The sequence below is a fragment of the Primulina tabacum genome, chromosome 4 (assembly GCF_025594145.1).
Source record: "Primulina tabacum isolate GXHZ01 chromosome 4, ASM2559414v2, whole genome shotgun sequence".
NCBI classification, from domain to species: domain Eukaryota; kingdom Viridiplantae; phylum Streptophyta; class Magnoliopsida; order Lamiales; family Gesneriaceae; genus Primulina; species Primulina tabacum.
Genome location: NC_134553.1, coordinates 43,880,602 through 43,901,043, shown reverse-complemented (window position 1 = coordinate 43,901,043; position 20,442 = coordinate 43,880,602). Strand labels below are relative to the sequence as shown.

Below are 20,442 nucleotides of genomic sequence, written 5' to 3'. Positions count from 1 at the left end.
GGTAATTCATATTACACATGAAATGAATTAACGAAAGATCGGTTGATCCTTGGTATACAGACAATTCTTCAACCTTTCTTATATTCTCCTTTGCATTCTGCTCTATAAATGAAATAAATTCACCAGGTCATTTTGTTTACATATTTGACAGTTAGAAGTGAGCTGTACTTTGGTAAAAAAAAAAAAAAAAAGCCAAGGATCAAAGACCAGGTCATTTTGTTTACATATTTTCTTATACCTTGACGTTGGTATTGGCTAGTGAAAATATTTGCCTTACCGCAACACTCTCTTTCTACTAAGTATTTCCTGCTCTTTCAATCGATGCTGGAACCTTGCTAGGCGAGCTTGAAGGCTGACAAGACTAGCTGCTTTGCGTGAGAGCACAAAATTCAACTGAGTTACATAATTGTCAACATGGCTTCCTGGTTGGTCCACTTCTGCCAATAGTTTCATTTCCTGGAAATCAAATCAAAACGAGTTAATTCTCACCATTCATCTTCAATGTTCTCGAATGAGATTATTTACTTGACGTTAAATGAGTTTTCCAGCCATAACGCAATAGCCCAATCCGACTGTTCATTCAAATGAAATTCATTTTCCAGGAAAAAAAATCTTAACAATTGTTTGCTTACTTCACGAACGATCTCCATTGTATCTTCAATCTCTTTTCTGTGAGCTGAAATGAGGGCCTCTTCCTCCTACACACGACAAAATATTAAATGCATGGTCTATGTTCTAATAAGACTTACGACACAAAAGAATCAGAATAACTGAGTACACACTGAACCTCAAGTATCTCGTTGATGCTTTCGTGAGAAGGTGGCTCAGATTCATTCTGTTTATCGACGGTGCTGGTTACATTAGAACTGTTTATATATTGCCGCTGCTTATAGCTGCTAGTTGGCACATCAGAATTGTTGCCCTCTTTTCTCGGTCCATGTCCTGGCCTTTCATCCCTGTAAGGTTTTTGCCGTGGTGGAGACACTTTCTGCACCTTATCTTCTATATCATCAGAATTCTGTGAGTAGAAAACTGAGTGGGCCCTTTGACTCGTAGAACCCTTGAAAGTGTTTTTAACATCAGGACGTTCGGTTTTCAAACTACCAGCAGTATCCCCACTTTCCTCATGGCCATTTAAGGTAAATTTGGAAGAAAAACTAGATGGTAGTTTCTCATCATCAGCAGAAAAATTGTAAGGTAAACTTTCCTTCTCTAAAACCCGTCCACTTGTACCCACTGCTCTAGATTCTTGACGTTGCTCATAAATATCCTCTGTCTCAGCAGAAAGAGACAAAGTTGGTGCTGATGAAGATTCTTTGACACTAGGTGGCAATGAACTAGCCTGATCCTTCCTGGGATTCCCACCTTTTGATAGACTTTTGACCCTGTCAAACCATAGCTTACTTCAGTTTAAGCTGCGTAAAATTTATACGCAAGGAGTGAAATAGAGTACACACGAGAAATCAATTAAAGAAATAAAATAAACAGACCTATCAGCATATCTCAAAGTATTGAGAGTATGCTCGCACGAACCAGCATTTGGAGAAATGCAAGAGATCATAACAGTCCTTGAATTTCCGACAAAGGAGTCACGAAGGACCTCAGTTAGTTTGCTACCACGGAATGGTATGTGAATCTGGTCATTGTCAAGAGCACGAATACACTCCTTAAGGGCCAGAAGACTCTTGTTGATTTCTGCTCCTTCAATCCTGGATACAAACAATAATATGCCCAAATATAATCCCCAACCATTCATAAACAAAACAATTATGAGGATAACTTAAAGCACGTGTTAAACAGATCACTTTATAAAGATCTAATAAGGCTTGGTCACAAAATTATTATTGCAAAAAAGACCTAACAAGTGACCTTTACTAGATTCCGAATATCAGTTACCAAAATGTCCCATTTGACAACAAAAGAAAAACAAAAAACTCATTTGAGAAACTTCAGTACTTGATTAAATAAATGCTTCCATTTAGAGGTGTCAAAGACATCATTCAATCAACTCTAGAGTCATTATTAAGGTGGACAGTCGCTAAAAAATTAAAGAGGAAAAAAAAAGAAGAAACAAACCCCAGGTAAGAATAATGCAAGACCAGCAGAAAATCAAAAATGGCCATTCCATTCTATAGGTCTGTTCTCCAGAAAGGCACCAAATTTAACAGTTGAACACCAAACACATACAAAGTCTTGTTTCTGGAATCAGAAAAACCACATTCTAGAGCACCCTCTAACCAAACCCGAACCAAAAAGAATATGAAATAATCATGTAATATATTCATCACAAACTTCAAGATCAGTAAAGACAAAATTAAACAGGTTCTACACAATAAATAATCAAAGATCATAAAGGTGTTTCTTATTTCAGATAGCGAAATCAATCAGAAAGAGGTAAATACCAGAAAAATAGGTAACACCTTGAAAATATACAAGACAAAAATATGAACTTTCCATGTGTACTGAAAAGTTTGTTTGTGGAAGAAGCAACAGAGGACATATTAAAATCTTTAATTTTTCTAATTCAAAAAAAATGGTTAAACACAAACAACTACCAATTTCTACTGAATTTCTTCAGAAATAATACCGAGTTTGCCGGTCATTATCTGTAGTGTCGGCCCCTCTCTCACTACCAGCAAGATCAATGAAAGAAATCTTGCCAACAACCTTCGCATTCCTGGCATCATTTCCATCAATATTTCGTTTAGATTCCTTCACCTCATTGTGCTTCTTCACAGCCAGTTGCAATATTGCATGAGATCTGGAAGACTCTTCGTTAGCACCAGTAGAACCTGTGCTTCTCGCTGCATTTCCCTTCTCAATGTATTCTTTCACAATCTGTACATCCAGGACTTCAAACTCCTGCAGTCCAACAATGCAAACTTGTTGTCTTCCATCCTCTCTCATACAGAGTTTCCTACATAAGAAAAAGTCAGAAACATTAGCCTAGATAACAAAAGTTTTTTTAAAAAAGAAAAAGGAAAACAGAATTTAATGGTCACCCCTCACAAATCTGGAGGTTACAATTCAGAATTTAAGGAAGTAAAAAATCATAGCTTGTCATTTTATTACAGCATAATAAATACTGCATTTACACATTTAGTTGCTTTAATTTAATAATGTAATTATCTGCATCATATAGAAACGAGTAAGATTTCCAATACAAAATAAAGGAGACCAAGTTAGAATACTAACTTCCTATCACTAAGAAGATCAAAAAGTTTTCCACCATATATCTCAAAATAGCTAAGCCACAACTTGAATCTTTGAGTACGATAAATTGGCTGATGCAGGTATCTAACAAGGTCTTCCGCAGCTCTAAGAGGTAGCGGCTGCATGGTGTATGTCTTACCACTTCCTGGAGAAAGAGAAGACGTAAATTCAGTAATCCTACAGAATCCATAGGATCTTAAACCATTAGTTGAAAACAAGAATAAATAGACAGATAAAATTTCAGAACTTCAGTTCACACCACACTAAACTGCAGCAGCACACAAGGACGGACCCAGGAATTTTGTTTAGGGGGCACAGTTCATATAAAATCACAAAAGCATCATTTATATCAACTAAAGGACGAGCATAAATGTTTGTTGTGTTCCTTTCAAGAGCTAACGGAAGAGAGAGAGATTTTTAGAATAGGTCGATGATGCGATCCGGGTAAAATAGATTAGCCGGGTCGGATGCTCTACCGGATCTGTTATCGATATGATGTAGGGAATAAGAGTGAAATATATGGATCAAAAGCTTTTCTCCTCAAACAGCTGGAAAGATCTTCAACAAAGAAAACCACGTGAATAGGCTCCGGAGGGGTGTCCGGCGTGGCCACTCCGATGCTTAAGTCAGTGAAGGACTCAAGCAATGAACCAATATAACCAGATAATGGTTCTGAGATTGGTGTAGAGGATGAGTAGTAAATGAGCAATAATTGTGTATTCAATATCTCAATAGAGAGTAAATGCAAAAAGAAAACCTGGTATTTATAGTAGGGGACGTAATGATAACCTCTTGGATTGGTGTCAGAGATAGGTCGGCCGCCCACACCCTACTTTGTCGGCATAATTAAATGCGGTACTTATATCGAAGTGGCCTGGGAAGAAAGCCTTCCGATAACTTGCATGAGAGCCCGGACATCCAATAGCCCGGGGAGAAGACGTCCGGGACGTTTGCTGGCCCGGGCTTCTGGTGAACCTTTTCCCTAGACCTTCCCTGTCCTGAGCTACTCCTTCAATGTCCCGGGTCCCCCGGGATCTCGCTGTCCCGGCTGGTCCTGTGTGCCCGGTGGTCAGGGAAGATAATTTGTCGTTTAGTATCCTTGAGTCACTAGGGCTGACGTCATAACATTAGGGCGACGTAAGCCCTGCAATTAAAACCTGTCAGACACTTTTCGTATTCCGAGAAAAGAACATCATTGTGACGCCTCGAATTTCGAGCCCGTCTTTTCGAATATCCCGCGCAATTTCCCATGTAAATCTTGTCCGTTTATATGTTTTGCGATCGACGGCTCAGATCATTCCCCCTTCCTCTATCTATATTTTCACCCTCAAATCATTTTCACTTTTTACTTCTTTCGTTCTGATTTCCCTCCCCGGCGAAGCATTCTCCCATCTCCGGCGATCTCCTCATTTCACCAGTCACCCGTTCTTACTCAGTAAGTTCCTCTTCCTTTTTTATTCTCTTCTTTTTCAGCATGTCGAACTCCACTTCTTCTACTTCTGGTCAAAACGTCAGGGGTCTGTCGGAGGATAACTCCCCGACCCCTTTTGAAACTTCTGCCCACATTCCTATAGCCATACCCATTCCTGTTTTCCGACCTATTTCAAAAAAACAAAAAACCACTACTTCCCGGGGCAAAGAGGACAAGGTAGCAGGGCCTTGGGGTTTTCCACAGTGATCTCTACGCTTCGTCCCGGGACTTCCGAGGATATTAGGTCTATAGGGTCCATTCCTTCCAATTACAAAATCGTGATACCTGGGCCCAGTGACCACCCAGACACCCCACCCCTGGGCTTCTAAACTTTCTTCGTGGAACAGCTCAAGAGTGGGCTCCGGTTCCCGATTCACCATTTCTTCGAAGGGGTTGCCCGGTTCTTTGGGCTCCCGATTAACCATCTCCATCTTAACGCCTTCAGGATCATGGCACCCACCTTCATTTTGTTTCGTATGAAAAATCTACAATTAATTCTCCTATCTTCCACTTTTTTTATTCATGTCGTTTTAATGAAGGGGTCTTTTCTTTCATGGCCCGTATGAAATACCATTTTTGACAGACATCCCTTCCTCTTTGAAGGGGTGGAAAAACAAATTTTTCTTTTTACAACTCCCAAATCTCCCGACATGTGCCACGGGTTTTCTATCCTCACTTTCCGAGCAAACTGAACTCCCCTGAGACTACAAACTCCATCCCCCTTTCACCCAGGCTTTGGCTGCTATAGAGGGCCAATCCTTCCTGTCCTCAGTGTTGATTGGGGGGATAATCTGGTGTACTATGGGATCGGGCCTCGGCCTGAAAACCCCGTGGACCAGATGATCGATGAATTTAGCCAGGCTGGGTCACAGGCCGGTAAATTACTTTTCCCTTGGTCATTTTAAACTCGCGTTTTATTTTTCTAACTCCCCTCTTTGATGCAACAAAGGAAGAAATGATCAAGGTCAGCCTTCTTGAAGTAGCTGCCAAAAATAAGGCTGAACAAAGGCAAGCCCAGGCAGAGAAGAGGGCCTGGGAGGCTCAAGAGCAAGAAGAGCGACGGGTCAGGGCAGAGGCCGAAGCCCGGGAAGAGACTGCCCCCACCAAAGACGAGACAGCTCCTCCGGTCAGTGAAGAGGATCCGGCCCCTCTGAATCATCGAAAAAGGAAAGCTGCGATGGAACCAGTCTTTGAGACAATGACCATGGAGGAGGAACTTGAGATAATAGTCCGATCACACCCTCCTCCTGGTTCATCTACCGGCCTTACTCCACAAGGCGAAGTGCCCCTGGTCTTGCCCAACATATTTGGCGATGACATAAGCACGGATTTAACCAAGGTGGCGCGAGGTCTCTTTCGTCCTGAAGAGGTCGAACACCTCAAAGGCCTCCACCCCAATCAAAAACTGTACGAGGGGGTTGCCCGGTCCTTCTCGGTAAGCTCTTCACTTTCTTTTTTTTTTTTTTTACCAATATGACATTTCCTTTGGTTGCAGGGCCTGCAGATGCTCATATCTGCTTATGAACAGGTAGCTGGGGCAGCCAAGAAGGCGAATCAACAGGTCTCCTCTACCCGGGAGATGCATAACAAGCTTCAAGAAGAATTGGACCGAATGACGGGGATCCATGAGCATGTTTTGGCCAGGGAAAGAGCCGGCTGGAAGCAGCAAGTGGACCTGATTCAAGCAGAACTGGTCAGAGGCTCGGTCAGAATCGGAGTTAACCCGAAAAGCCCTTGCTGACCACTCGGCCACTGGTAAGCCAGAGGTGCAGGCGGCCAAGGAAGAAACAGAATCCTCCCGGACCCGAGTTGAAGAGCACAGGCTGCTCTGGATCTCTTGAAGACCTCCTAGGAAGAAAAAATAGCTCAATTCTTGAAGTCCCGGGAGTTCAAGAAGATGGTGGCTGATAAAGCTTTTGTCTACTTTGACCTGGGCTTCAATAAATGCTTGGAGCAGTTTCAAGAAACAGGCCTCGTTCCCCCCGAACAAAAAGACTTACCAGATTTGATGAAGGCTCCTGCCTCTCTCCCGGAAGACGAGAAGCAGGAGGAAAATAAACTAGACCCCAAGATAGATTAGGATTTTATTTTCTTCCCAGGCTTCCGGGCACCTTGTAAATTCTCATTGTTTAATGAAATATGTTTTTCCTTCATCATTTTCTCGCATTTCATAAGTAGTTAAAAATATTCCCATGTAAAAATGGCTCACATTTTTTCGAATATTTTCACAATTCATAACTTACTAAAAATCTTTTTAACATGTAATAAGATTACAAGTTCCTGAGCTTATGCGGTGACTGGGGTATGGGTCCTCTGGCCAAGGTACGGGTCCCTAGACTTTGGCAGATAACCGGGGTACGGGTCCCCGGGCCAGGGTACGGGTCCCTGGACTTGGCAGATAACCGGGGTACGGGTCCCTGGGCCAGGGAACGGGTCCCTGGACTTGGCAAATAACCGGGGTACGGGTCCCCGGGCCAGGGAACGGGTCCCTGGACTTGGCAGATAACCGGGGTACGGTCCGCGGGCAAGGGTACGGGTCCCTGAACTTTGCAGATAACCGGGGTACGGGTCCCTAGACTTTGCAGATAACCGGGGTACGGGTCCCTGGACTTGGCATATAACCAGGGTACGGGTCCCTGGACTTAATAGATTGTTGTCTGAATAATTCCTTTATTTGATGTACAAATAACATACACAAGGACCGGACTTTAAGTAAAATATTTCTTCAAATGAAATGCATTCCATGGTCTCTTAAGGGCGTGTCCCTAAGAATCTTCTAAATAATAAGCTGCCCCCGAACTAACTCTCAGAATCACTTTGAAAGGTCCCTCCCATCGTGCTTTTAACTTCCCCACATCACCTGTTGGCTTCAACTTTTTCATAAATAGGTCTCCGACCTGGAAATCTCGTGCTCGAACATGTTTGTTATAAGATTTTATAATCCGGCTTCGATAAGCTTCCATTCGAATGGCTGCCCGATCTCTTTTTTCTTCAATCAAGTCAAGCTCAATGGCCCGGGTCTGATCATTGTTATTCGGATAAGATTCCACCCGGGCAGAAGATTGTCCGATCTCCACAAGTAAGACTGCTTCTGAACTGTAGATTAAAAACTGTAAGAAGTTTCCCGGGTAGCTGTTCGGGGTGTAGTATGATACGCCCACAATATACTCGACAATTCTTCCACCCAGTCTTTACTTTTTCCATGAAGTCGGGCCTTTAATGCTTGCACAATGATCCTATTAGTCACTTATGTTTGGCCATTGGCTTGTGGGTAGGCCACCGAGATGAAAGACTGAGTTATCTTCATTCTTGGCACCAGTCTTTACCCTGGAACTGCCTCTCATTGTCTGAAATCAATCTTCTTGGGATACCAAATTTGCAAACAATATTTTTCCAGAGAAATCTCATCACCTCTTCCTCAGTAATTTTAGCCAAAGGTTTAGCCTCCACCCATTTAGAAAAATAATCCACAGCCACAAGGAGGAATTTTTTCTGTGCCCGGGCTACAGGAAATGGACCAACGATATCCAACCCCCATTGATCAAAGGAACATGATGTTGAGAGAGGTTGCATGCCGGTAGTTGGATTATGTTGAAAGTTAGAATGATACTGGCAACCTTTACATGCCTGGACAAGTTGATCAGCATCTTGATTCATTCGGGCCACCAAAATCCGGCTAATATTGCTTTCCGAGCCAGGGTGGTTCAACCGAGATGTTCGCCACAGCACCCCTCATGTATTTCTCGGAGAACGTATTCTACTTCATTTTCCGTTAAACACTTGAGCAAAGGGCCCTGATATGATTTCCTGTACAAAATATCATTCAAAAGGACAAACCTGGGTGCTTGATTTTTGATTTTTAAAGCTTAAGCCCGGTCTTCCAGGAGCTTGGTATGAACTATATACTCGATTAAAGGAGTCATCCATGAATCCTTTTGCGTCAATGGCACGTTTTCATCAATAGAGAGAACTAGCCGGGTAAAACACAGGACTTCCCGGGTGCTTATGTCTGACATAGAAGGGGCTAATTTGGCTAAGGTATCAGCTTCCCCATTCTCTTCCCTGGGAATTTGTTCGATGCTCCAATCAGCTAGAGATGCTGCCCGGGCTGTGATAAGCCCCAGATATTTGAGCATTTTTTCATTTTTGGCCTCGTATGTTCCTTTTATCTGCTGGGCGACCAATTGAGAGTCGGAGTAAATAATGACCCGGAGTAAATAATGACCCGGGAAGCTCCGACTTCCCGGGCGGATTGTAGTCCTGCCAGAACGGCTTCATATTCAGCTTCATTATTGGTGACCCCGGAGTCGATTCTTAGAGCCAATTCAATCTTCTCTCCTGATGGAGCAATCAAAACTACTCCGACTCCACATCTTGACAAATTCGATGCACCATCAACAAAAACACTCCATATTTCTTCTTCTCTTGGTTGAATCATCTCTATCAAGAAATCTGTAAATGTCTGGGCTTTTATAGCAACTCGAGGTTTATATTCAATATCATATTCCCCGAGCTCTATTGTCCACTTATCCATCTTGCCCGATACTTCAGCATGTGTCATGATTCTTCCAAGCGGGGAGTGAGAACCACGATAGGATGTGAGAGAAAATAAGGTCTTAGCTTCCGGGCAGTCACCACCAGGGCCAGGGCTATTTTCTCTACTTCACTGTAATTCAACTCTGCTCCTCTGAGGGCATGGCTGACATAATACACTGGCTTTTGGTCGGTCCCTTCCTCTCGGATAAGTACAGAGCTAACAACATATTCTGTGGTGGACAAATAAACCCATAGCTTTTCCCCGGGCTCAGGTTTTACCAGGACGGGTAGCTCGGACAAATGCTTTTTTAAATCTTGAAAAGCCTGCTCACACTTTTCATCCCATCCAAACTTTTGTGCCTTCCTCGGGACTTGAAAAAATGGGTAGCTTCTATGGGCAGACCAGGAAATGAATCGAGGCAGGGCGGCGATTCTCCCAGTTAACTTCTGCACTTCCCGAACTGATTGGGGGGAAGGCATGTCAAGTATTTCTTCAATCTTCTCTGGGTTCACTTCAATTCCCCGATCTGTTACCAGAATACCCAAGAATTTCCACTTTTGACCCCGAACACACATTTGGCCGGGTTGAGCTTTATCCCATATTGCTTCAGGGTGGCAAAGGTCTCGGCCAGATCAGCAACAAAACAAGAGACTTCCCGGGTCTTGATCAGAATGTCATCCACATAGACTTCCACATTCATGCCTATCTGCTTCTGAAAAACATGATTCATCAGACGCTGTTATGTGGCTCCGGCATTCTTCAATCCAAAGGGCAAAATCACATAGCAGAAAGTGCCTCCAGAAGTGATAAAACTAGCATTATCTTTGATATGAATCTAGCCAGCCACTATGTGTTCCAAGAACCAATCCCGAGAGGACGATTGAAGAAAATGCATAATCACATAGCAGAAAATGCCTCCAGAAGTGATAAAACTAGCATTATCTTTGATATGAATCTAGCCAGCCACTATGGGTTCCAAGAACCAATCCCGAGAGGACGATCGAAGATGTTGAATGTTGCCCTTCATTCAACCAATGAAAGCTTGGAAATAAGGCTCGAGGGGTTCGGGTTGCATCACCATCAAGTAGATGATGAATTGGAAGCTTGCGCCTTAGCGCGTTGCGGGAAGTTTGAGCCGTCAGAAGACTATTTTATTAACCTAGTTTTCTTAGTTTAATTAATTCTTAATTAAGTATTGATTTGTTATCTTTAAATATGCAATTTTCTATATTTAGGTTTTCGTTACGTATATTTAAGAGAATACCATGTAAACAAAAAAAAAACTTTGGTTCATTATTGATTTGATATCAAATTGTGAGATTTTCTCTCAAACACACTTCGGTGTTTTCAAAATCGAACTTTCAAAGGTGGATTCTTTTGTTCGTTCGTCTATCGATTTTCGCAAGTATTGCCAAAGACGGGTCCTTTGGAGGTTCTTATGAGATTGGTCGCCTATCGCTGATTTCTTGTTGCTAGACCACGTGATCTAGAGGCGAGGATCACACAAATCCATCATTCGTTTCAATCACATCGGGGCCACACATAGATTCCTTCGCCGAGTGTTCTTCGCACCCGTTCAATTTTCGGATTTACAATTCACGTGAGTACGATTCACGAAAAATACTGTTTACGAGTACTGTTCACCAGAAATACTGTTCACGATTTTTCACTGTTCACGAGTATTGTACACGAAAAATACTGTACACGAGTTACTGTTCACCCGAAATACTGTTCACGATTTTTCAATGTTCAAGAGTACTGTTCGTGAAACACTGTTCACGATCTTTCACTGTTCACGAGTACTGTACACGAAAAATACTGTTCACGATTTTTCACTGTTCATGAGTACTGTTCGCGAAAATACTGTTCACGGATTTTACTATTCATCGAATTTACTGTTCATGAATTTTCGAAAATCCTGCACTTCTTCTGAATTGTTCTTGGTGGATCTAGTTTAGTCGTTGATAGATCTGATCTCGAAAAAAAAAGAAAAAAGAGGAGAATCTCGAAAAAAAAAAGATACAATATGCTTGATAGTCAATTTCAGTCGTTGTTGGTAGAATTTGGGAAAAAGATGGAGGAAGAATTTAAACATTTGCGTGAAAGGTATGTGCGAGTGGATGGGAGTGGAAGGATGAGTAAAGAGGATAGAAGCATGGCGACACCAGCGAGGATTTCAAAACGTGGATATCAAGGTACATCGCAATTCTCACATAATTGTATTTCCGATATTCGATGTTTGTGGTGTCTAGAGGTAGGACATGATTTTCACCATTGTCCAAATGAGGATGTGAAGGTAGTGGATTCCATTTCCAACCTTGAAGCCAAACTTGTGGATGATTTGAATGTTGATACTCCAATTGTGTCTCATGCGAGTATTGAGTGTTGTGTTGTGGAGGGTGAGTTAGATGATGTGCAAGTTGTTTCTTTTGCTCCACTGTCTACGAATGTAATATGTATTGGTGAATCAATTTATTATGAGTTGAGAGAAAAAGAAAATGAGATGAGCGAAAAAGAGAGTGATAAAAAAGGCGGGATGGCCATCGATGAACAAAAAGAATTGTGTGAAAAAGAGGTCAAACAAACAAAAAAAGAAATTATATGTATGGCCCAAAAGAGTGAGGATGAGCGACTCTTTATTTTGAATAAACCACTTCATGTACATATGTGCAAAGTTGGTTTATTTTAATGAAGTAGCCGGTTCGATCCCGAGCATTGTTAAACTCTACTTGCAGGATTGTGGAAAAGGCATGAAATGTATTGATCTCCCTAGCTATCAAGAAAGACAAGATTTGAGGACAAATCTTTTTGAAGAAGGGGAGTATCATATGAATCTAGTCAGCCACTATGTGTTCCAAGAACCAATCCCGAGAGGACGATTGAAGATGTTGAATGTTGCCATTCATTCAACCAATGAAACCTTGGAAATAAGAGAATACCATGTAAACAAAAAAAAAACTTTGGTTCATTATTGATTTGATATCAAATTGTGAGATTTTCTCTCAAATACACTTCGGTGTTTTCAAAATCGAACTTTCAAAAGGTGGATTCTTTTGTTCGTTCGTCTATCGATTTTCGCAAGTATTGCCAAAGACGGGTCCTTTGGAGGTTCTTACGGGATTGGTCGCCTATCGCTGATTTCTTGTTGATCTCACAATTTGATATCAAATCAATAATGAACCAAAGTTTTTTTTTTGTTTACATGGTATTCTCTTAAATATAAGGTAACGAAAACCTAAATATAGAAAATTGCATATTTAAAGATAACAAATCAATACTTAATTTAGAATTAATTAAACTAAGGAAACTAGGTTAAGAAAATAGTCTTCTGGCGGCTCAAACTTCCCGCAACGTGCTAAAGCACAAGCTTCCAATTCATCCTCTACTTGATGATGATGCGACCCGAACTCCTCGAGCCTTATTTCCAAGCTTTCATTGGTTGAATGAAGGGCAACATTCAACATCTTCAATCGTCCTCTCGGGATTGGTTCTTGGAACACACAGTGGCTGGCTAGATTCATATGATACTCCCCTTCTTCAAAAAGATTTGTCCTCAAATCTTGTCTTTCTTGATAGCTAGGGAGATCAATACATTTCATGCCTTTTCCACAATCCTGCAAGTAGAGTTTAACAATGCTCGGGATCGAACCGGCTACTTCATTGAAATAAAATAAACCAACTTTGCACAGATGTACATGAAGTGGTTTATTCAAAATAAAGAGTCGCTCATCCTCACTTTTTTGGGCCATACATATAATTTCTTTTTTTGTTTGTTTGGCCTCTTTTTCTCACAACTCTTTTTGTTCATCGATGGTCATCCCGACTTTTTTATCACTCTCTTTTTCGTCCATCTCATTTTCTTTTTTTTTTCAATATCAGATCTATCAACGACTAAACTAGATCCACCAAGAACAATTCAGAAGAAGTGCAGGAATTTCGAAAATTCATGAACAGTAAATTCGATGAATAGTAAACTTCGTGAACAGTATTTTCGGGTGAACAGCAACTCATGTACAGTATTTTTCGTGTACAGTACTCGTGAACAGTGAAAAATCGTGAACAGTATTTCGCAAACAGTACTCGTGAACAGTGAAAATCGTGAACAGTTTTTCGGGTGAACATTACTCGTGAACAGTATTTTTCGTGAATCGTACTCGCGTGAATAGTAAATCCGAAAATTGAACGGGTGCGAATAACACTCACTCGAATCAAGCAAAACTGGCTCTGATACCAAATGATGCGATTCCTGAGGGTCAATAATTTTTTCATATTGACGTCGGCGAAGGAATCTGTGTGTGGCCCCGATGTGATTGAAACGAATGATGGATTTGTGCGATCCTCGCCTCTAGATCACGTGGTCTAGCAACAAGAAATCAGCGATAGGCAACCAATCCCGTAAGAACCTCCAAAGGACCCGTCTTTGGCAATACTTGCGAAAATCGATAGACGAACGAACAAAAGAATCCACCTTTGAAAGTTCGATTTTGAAAACACCGAAGTGTATTTGAGAGAAAATCTCACAATTTGATATCAAATCAATAATTAATCAAAGTTTTTTTTTTGTTTACATGGTGTTCTCTTAAACATAGGTAACGAAAACCTAAATATAGAAAATTGTATATTTAAAGATAACAAATCAATATTTAATTTAATATTAATTAAACTAAGGAAACTAGGTTAAGAAAATAGTCTTCTGGCGGCTCAAACTTCCCGCAACGCGCTAAGGCGCAAGCTTCCAATTCATCCTCTACTTGATGGTGATGCAACCCGAACCCCTCGAGCCTTATTTCCAAGCTTTCAACATTTTCAATCGTCATCTCGGAATTGATTCTTGGAACACACAGTGGCTGGCTAGATTCATATCAATCTTGATCTTCCCGGGCTAAGGGGATTTGATGGTACCCCTGATAATCATCCATAAAGCTCAATAATTCGAACCCGGATGTTGAGTCCACCAATTGATCAATCCGAGGAAGTGGATAACAATCTTTGGGACAAGCTTTATTTAGATCTTGGAAGTCTACGCACATTCTCCATTTCCTGGTAACTTTAGGAACAAGGACCACATTCGAGAGCCAAGTGGGAAATTGTACCTCCCGAATGTGGCCGGCCCACAACAATTCTTCCACCTGTTCATCAATGACTCTGTCCTTCTCGGGACCAAAATGCCTTTTTTTCTGCTTCACAGGCCGGGATCCCGGGATAATATTCAGTTTATGCTCAGCCACGAGGGAGGAGATCCCGACTAATTCCTGTTGAGACCAAGCGAAAACATTGATGTTAGCTTTTAAACAATTTAAGATACTTACCCGGGTGGGAACATTAAGGTTTCGGGCCACCCGGATATGTTTCCCCAGCTCAACTTCCACCGCTTCTTGTTCTTCCTCCGCAACAAAATGCACCTCCTTTTCCCCGGCCACTTCCTCGGCTCGACTCACTCTCTTCCCCTTGTCTTCCTTCCTTGCCCTCTTTTGATCCACCCGGACAGTTTCCCCATAACACCTCCGGGAGGAAGGCTGATCTCCCCTGACTTCCTCGACTCGTCCTCGTACCGGAAATTTGATTTTCTGATGGTAAGTGGAGGCCACAGCTCTCATCTCGTTCATAGCTGGCCTCCCAAGGATAATGTTGTATGAAGATGGGGCATCCACCACTGTAAAAACCGTCATGACTATCTTTCGCACATCTCCAGTTCCCAGGGTTAATGTCAATGTTATTTTCCCGTCTGGATATACAGCGTGACCCGCGAAGCTAAGGCAGTCTCAACCGCCTCCAACTGGTACTCATGTAAATCCATTTGAATCAAGGCCTCTTTGAAGATGACATTGACAGAGATGTCATTGTCAACGAAAATTCTTAATACATCATAATTGGCCACTCGGGCTTGAATAACCAGAGCATCATTATGGGGTAGACTGACTTCCCTTGAGGTCTTCTGGGCCAAAACTTATGACTGGCTCATTACTCCCCTTCCCATCAATTTCCAGACTCTCTTCTACTTCTTGTTTTCCGGGCCCGATTGGAATCGCCATCTATGGACCCTCCCAAAATCATTTTTATTACTCCTCGAATCGGGGAAAAGTCTTTCTTTTCTATTTGCTTATGCTTCTTTTCCCGGGAACTTCCCTCTTCTCTTCCGCTCCCACTTGAGACAGCTGCTGATCTCCCAGAAGTATTAGGTCCGGGGCGCCAGGCTAACCAGGGTGGTTGCCTTGGCTCACTATGTGTGTTAGATCTTGGCGCAGAACGCTGATTGGATTCTCTTTTTAAAGTTCGACACTCACTAGTGTCATGGGAACATTCTTTGTGGAGGGTGCAATACCCTTTCTTCTCTGGTCTCGACAATGGTGCCTTTGAACCCGGGCGCTGGGTCAAGTCTGAGCTACATTCTTGAACTTCCCGGTCCCGGGCGATTCTCAAGGGAATATGAGAAAAATGCTCTCTCCTCGGGCCTGACAACCCGATCTCCCCGGGCTCTTTTCAAAGCCTCTCTTTTTTGGTTCTGGGCTTCTTCCATATTGATATATTTTTCCGCCCGGGATAAGAGATCTTCAAAATCTCCGGTCAACTTCTTTGTTAGAGATCGAAAGAAATCTCCTTCCCACAACCCCTGCATGAACGCAGTGGTTTTTTTCTCGGGGGCGCAGGCAGGGACATCCAAAGCTACTCGATTGAATCTTTTGATGTATGCTCTTAAAGTTTCATCATGTCCATGCTTCACTTCAAACAGACTAAAAGCAGTCTTCTTATATTTCTTGCTGCTGCTAAACTGGTGCAAGAATATTTTTTGAAAATCTTCAAAAGATTGGATAATTTGAGGCGCCAATCCTTCGAACCACCTCTGCGCGGAGTCCACCAAAGTAGTCAGGAACACTATGCATTTAATTTGATCCCCGTAACAATGTAGCATGGCCATGTTTTCGAATCTGGCAAGATGCTCTTCAGGGTCAGAACTCCCATCATAGTCCTTAAACCTGGCTGATTTGAAGTGCCCGGGAAGTGGTTCCCGGACGATGATGTCAGAGAATGGGCAACCCTTAATAACAACTTGAATAGAGCCGACTTGTCCCTCTAACACTTTCACCTTCCCTGTCCTGAGCTACTCCTTCAATGTCTCGGGTCCCCCGGTATCCGGGCTCAAATCTTTCCATTGCCTCAGGTCATCCATGACCCAGGAATAGACCATATCCCTGACCCGGACATTATCCATGACCCGGGTCATCCCAGGGCATCAGTCGAGAAGGAATATTAGGGAAAAAGGTTTTGTAGCTTTATACAGTCGTTGTTTGGTGATGGTCATGTTCTTTGTAAAATAACTATTTTATTAATTAATAAGGGTATATTAGTAACTTCACAAGAAAAAAATGAGGGTGGGCCGCCCATGATCCCCCTCGTCCCTGTACGAGTCCGCCCCAGGCAAAACAACACCAACTAATACAGTCTAGAACCAAAGTGGTTCCATCCAAAGAACCTCAGGCATTCTCGTATAAAGTTGTTGAAGCAGCAAGAAACTTCTTGGTGTATTTTTTTTATATGAATAAAAAGTTCCATCACCAAATATCCATAGAGGTACTTTGATTCAATAGTAAATAAGCCTTGTGCACCTTTCTTCATATGGATTTGACAATTAAAAATGAATTGGATCAAGATACAAGGAAGTGTAAGACTGTGTTGATGCAAATGAATAGCAAAATTATTCAGCACGGAACCTCATAAAGGTTTTTGACAAACAGAATCTAGTACGTTTACACTATGGAGTTGCACCTGAACTTTACATGCAGGCCACATAATACAAGGCCATCAGCAGTAGGAGACTCAATAAAAAGAGAAAGAGAAAGAGAAACCCACCTGTCTGACCGTATGCAAAACATGTTGCTTTGGTACGTTGAAAAATGGTAGGTATGATTGGCTCCACAGTGTTACGGTATACCTAATTAGACAAATCATAAGACCAAACGTGAGAACGTCCAAACAGAAATACGAACATCCCCACTCATTTCCAAACTTGTACATACGAATCCCACCCAGAGAAGAAAAAGTAAGGAATTTTTTTTTCAGCATAAACCCTCGATCAAATCCACCCAACCCAAAGAAAAGAGAAAGAGAAACTAAACAAAGTACATTCCAGCATATTTCTTTTTTTTATCATTATTACCTAGTGTGGAGGGGAGACTCGAACTCGAACTCGAACTCGAATCGTTATAAGGGGGAGAGGGTGAGACACCAATTGGGCTAGGAGCCCGGTCTCGCATATTTCTTAATGAAGGTATTACCTCATCATTCGTTACATACTCATCCAGAACCGCATCAAAATAGAACTCATGTTTCTCCACATAAGCTGTCAGGTCCACCTTCATTATGATTCTAAATTGTTAGCCCTGAATACCAAAAAGACTAATGGAAAATTATTTACTCAGTTCTATATTGATTTCTACACCACATTATCAAATGAAAAATACTGTTTCATGACGCTAAAACTGTTTCATACCTTTAATTTTGGTTCATGAACTGATAAATAAACATCATCAGACACAGTGACAACATCATCCTCTTTCCGAGCAATTTCCTTCCTATTTAAAGGTCTCTTACGCACCTGAATTCAGAGGAAAGATGTGCTTATATTTCTCACTCAACACACTCAAAGTAGCAATAAGAACTGCATTGATAGGTAATCCAGTTTCAAACACTTCCGTAAGTATGCAACATACCACAACTTTAATCTTGGCCACATTGTTTTCCCTTGAATTGTTCTCCTTCTCATTTGCCAACGATTCTGCAGCAGCTTCTACATCTGTCTGCACTCTTTGTTGTCTGCTGGCTATCTCTTCATGGTCAGTTTCAAAAGTTGTAGTAACAGTAGGCATGAAAGGTGATGGCTCGAACGGCTCCAAGATAACATGCTGAAAACAAATTAAATGAACTTACATCAGGACTGGACTTTACTTAGTCGCTACAAGGAAAAATTTTGTTTAACCAAGTCAATATTTAAGCATGCTTACATCAGATAATAGCTCTGTATCATCCATAGAATGTAGATCCAAAAGCCCAGCTCCAAAATCACCCCTAAACTCAGGGGAATAATATCCGTCTGACAAAGCAAATGCACCTGAACTATGGGTACTCGGAACATAAGGATCAGAAACAGATTCACCATTAAAATTGAGATTCCTCATCAGTTTGAAGAGCCTCTGCTTCTCTTCCGCGGACTGTGGTCCATAACCCTTCGCACACAACCACAAAATCCTCTATCAATCAGAAGATTAAGATGCAAGAACTAAAAGATTATTCACTCATACACTCCCCTCACCACCACAACCGGCAAAAAAAAAAAGAAGAAACAGAAGAAGAAAGCATGTACGCAGTAACAGAAATGCTCAGAAAAACAGGATGGTCTTCCTTAGTTTTTGTCACTTATGATAAAAGTTCTAATTTTCACAATACATTTTCCTAAGTGAAAGAGAATAACAATGCACCTGAAAATGTTGTCCCAAAAACAACTTAAATGAAACGCGCTAAAGAAAGAGGAGAACAAATCATAAAAGAAGTGGGCGTACATACAAGGAAATACTATTATTACCTGCATTAAAAGGTTCGGCAGCACGCGATGATCAACCGCATTGGATGCAATAGGAGAGGCCAGATGCTGCAATCCAGCAGACTGGAGCCATCGCGCCATTACAGCGGCGTCGCCCGCATCACCACCGGACATACTAGGTCCAGTATTGTCATACAAGACGGTGGCCGCCGCCGCACCGCTCGGCTGCACCTGGCCGCCGACGTGGCGCATCGATCTCTTAAGGGGAGCCAATTTTCAAGATCTGTTAAACAAAAACTTCCAAGAATCAACAGTTGATGGTTTCAGCAAACAACAACAATAATGATGATGACAAGTATCGTTCACGTTAAAAATAACAATACCTTAAAATTCAAAACGGGACGATTTTAATAAAATACTTAGATGGGAAATTCGAAACAAAATCAAAACTTCAAACGCGATCCCCACACGCACCCGCAATGCAATATAATTAACACCTAGATGGGAAATCCGAAACAAAATCAAAACATCAAACGCGATCCCATGCAATACCTAAAAAAACAGCTCGGTTCCCCAGAAAATGTCTACAATGCCGATTGCATCACCAAAAATGAAAACCCTGATAAGATCAACCCAAAGACAACACATTTCAATCGAAAAAACAAATAATCAAAAGCGGGCCAAGATTAAATACATAAACAAATATATCCACACCCATATACGGGAATCAACACCGATTCATCAAGAAACGGTACAGATCTGCAAATTCAAAAATATAGAATCAATAATAAAGAATTGAGTTGGCGAGATCTTCACAAAAATATTAAGAGATTACTTTGAGAATAGTGAACAGAAAGCATCAAGCGATCATGAAAAAGAACCTGAATATACATACACACACATACAGAAGCTTTGGTGTTTTTACTTAGCTTTAGAGTTTGTAAGAAGAAATTGTATATATAAACGGCTAATTTGAAAATCGTAGGCATGAACATTTTTGCCCTTTCAACCAACCTATTAATTTAACACACGGATCTAAGTACATAAAATAGGTGGATTCAATCTATAATTATAATTAAAAATAAGAAAAAAATTGTGTAAGACAATAAGTAGTATTGTGTGAGACGAATCTCTTGTTTGCATCATTCATGAAAAAATATTACTTTTTATTCTAAGAGTATTACTTTTTATTGTGAATATCTGTGAGATTGACCCGTCTAACAGATCAGATTCGTGAGACCGTCTCACAAAATATTTACTTTTAAAAATAATTTTTGTTTATGATCCATTCAAATCGGAATCTTACTACAAATTGTTCCGTTAAACCGTCTTCTAACAATCAATTGAAGTTTGTCTGATACGATCTTGCTGTGCTGATTTGGTAAAAAAAGTAGAAATTATCCGAAACCACCACAAATTTAGAGAGTTATTAAGTTACCCCACCTAAACATAAATTCCAGTGTTCTTTTAAAACTCTTGATTTAATATAGTTTCTATTTGTTTACCACATAATTATGTACATCCATAAAATATACAATTAGATTTTTTGTGAGACGGTCTCACAAATCTTTATCTGTAAGACGGGTCAACCATTCCGATATTCACAATAAAAAATAATACTCTTAGCATAAAAAATAATATTTTTTCATGAATGACCCAAATAAGATATATGTCTCACAAAATACG

General features: G+C 41.2%; 1 protein-coding gene across 7 annotated transcripts; it reads right to left on the bottom strand.

The window, feature by feature from the left end:
• Window positions 1-5: 5 nt before the first annotated feature.
• LOC142543335 (kinesin-like protein KIN-13A) lies at window positions 6-19,666 on the bottom strand. 7 transcript variants are annotated; one of them, XM_075650534.1, is made up of 14 exons: window positions 19,471-19,645; window positions 19,254-19,375; window positions 18,799-19,039; window positions 18,221-18,442; window positions 17,930-18,121; window positions 17,710-17,814; window positions 17,495-17,572; window positions 17,070-17,151; window positions 3,196-3,358; window positions 2,588-2,917; window positions 1,491-1,709; window positions 788-1,385; window positions 633-698; window positions 6-456 (listed from the first exon to the last, which is right to left on the bottom strand). In XM_075650534.1, the coding sequence occupies exons 3-14, from the start codon at window positions 19,006-19,008 to the stop codon at window positions 274-276; spliced, it is 2,448 nt and encodes an 815-aa protein (XP_075506649.1). In that variant the 5' UTR covers window positions 19,009-19,039; window positions 19,254-19,375; window positions 19,471-19,645; the 3' UTR covers window positions 6-273. The 7 variants fall into 7 exon arrangements, with proteins under 7 accessions (XP_075506649.1, XP_075506651.1, XP_075506652.1 ...); XM_075650536.1 differs by having other exon boundaries at window positions 19,309-19,375; XM_075650537.1 differs by having other exon boundaries at window positions 18,799-19,053; window positions 19,319-19,375.
• Between the last annotated feature and the right edge of the window lie 776 nt (window positions 19,667-20,442).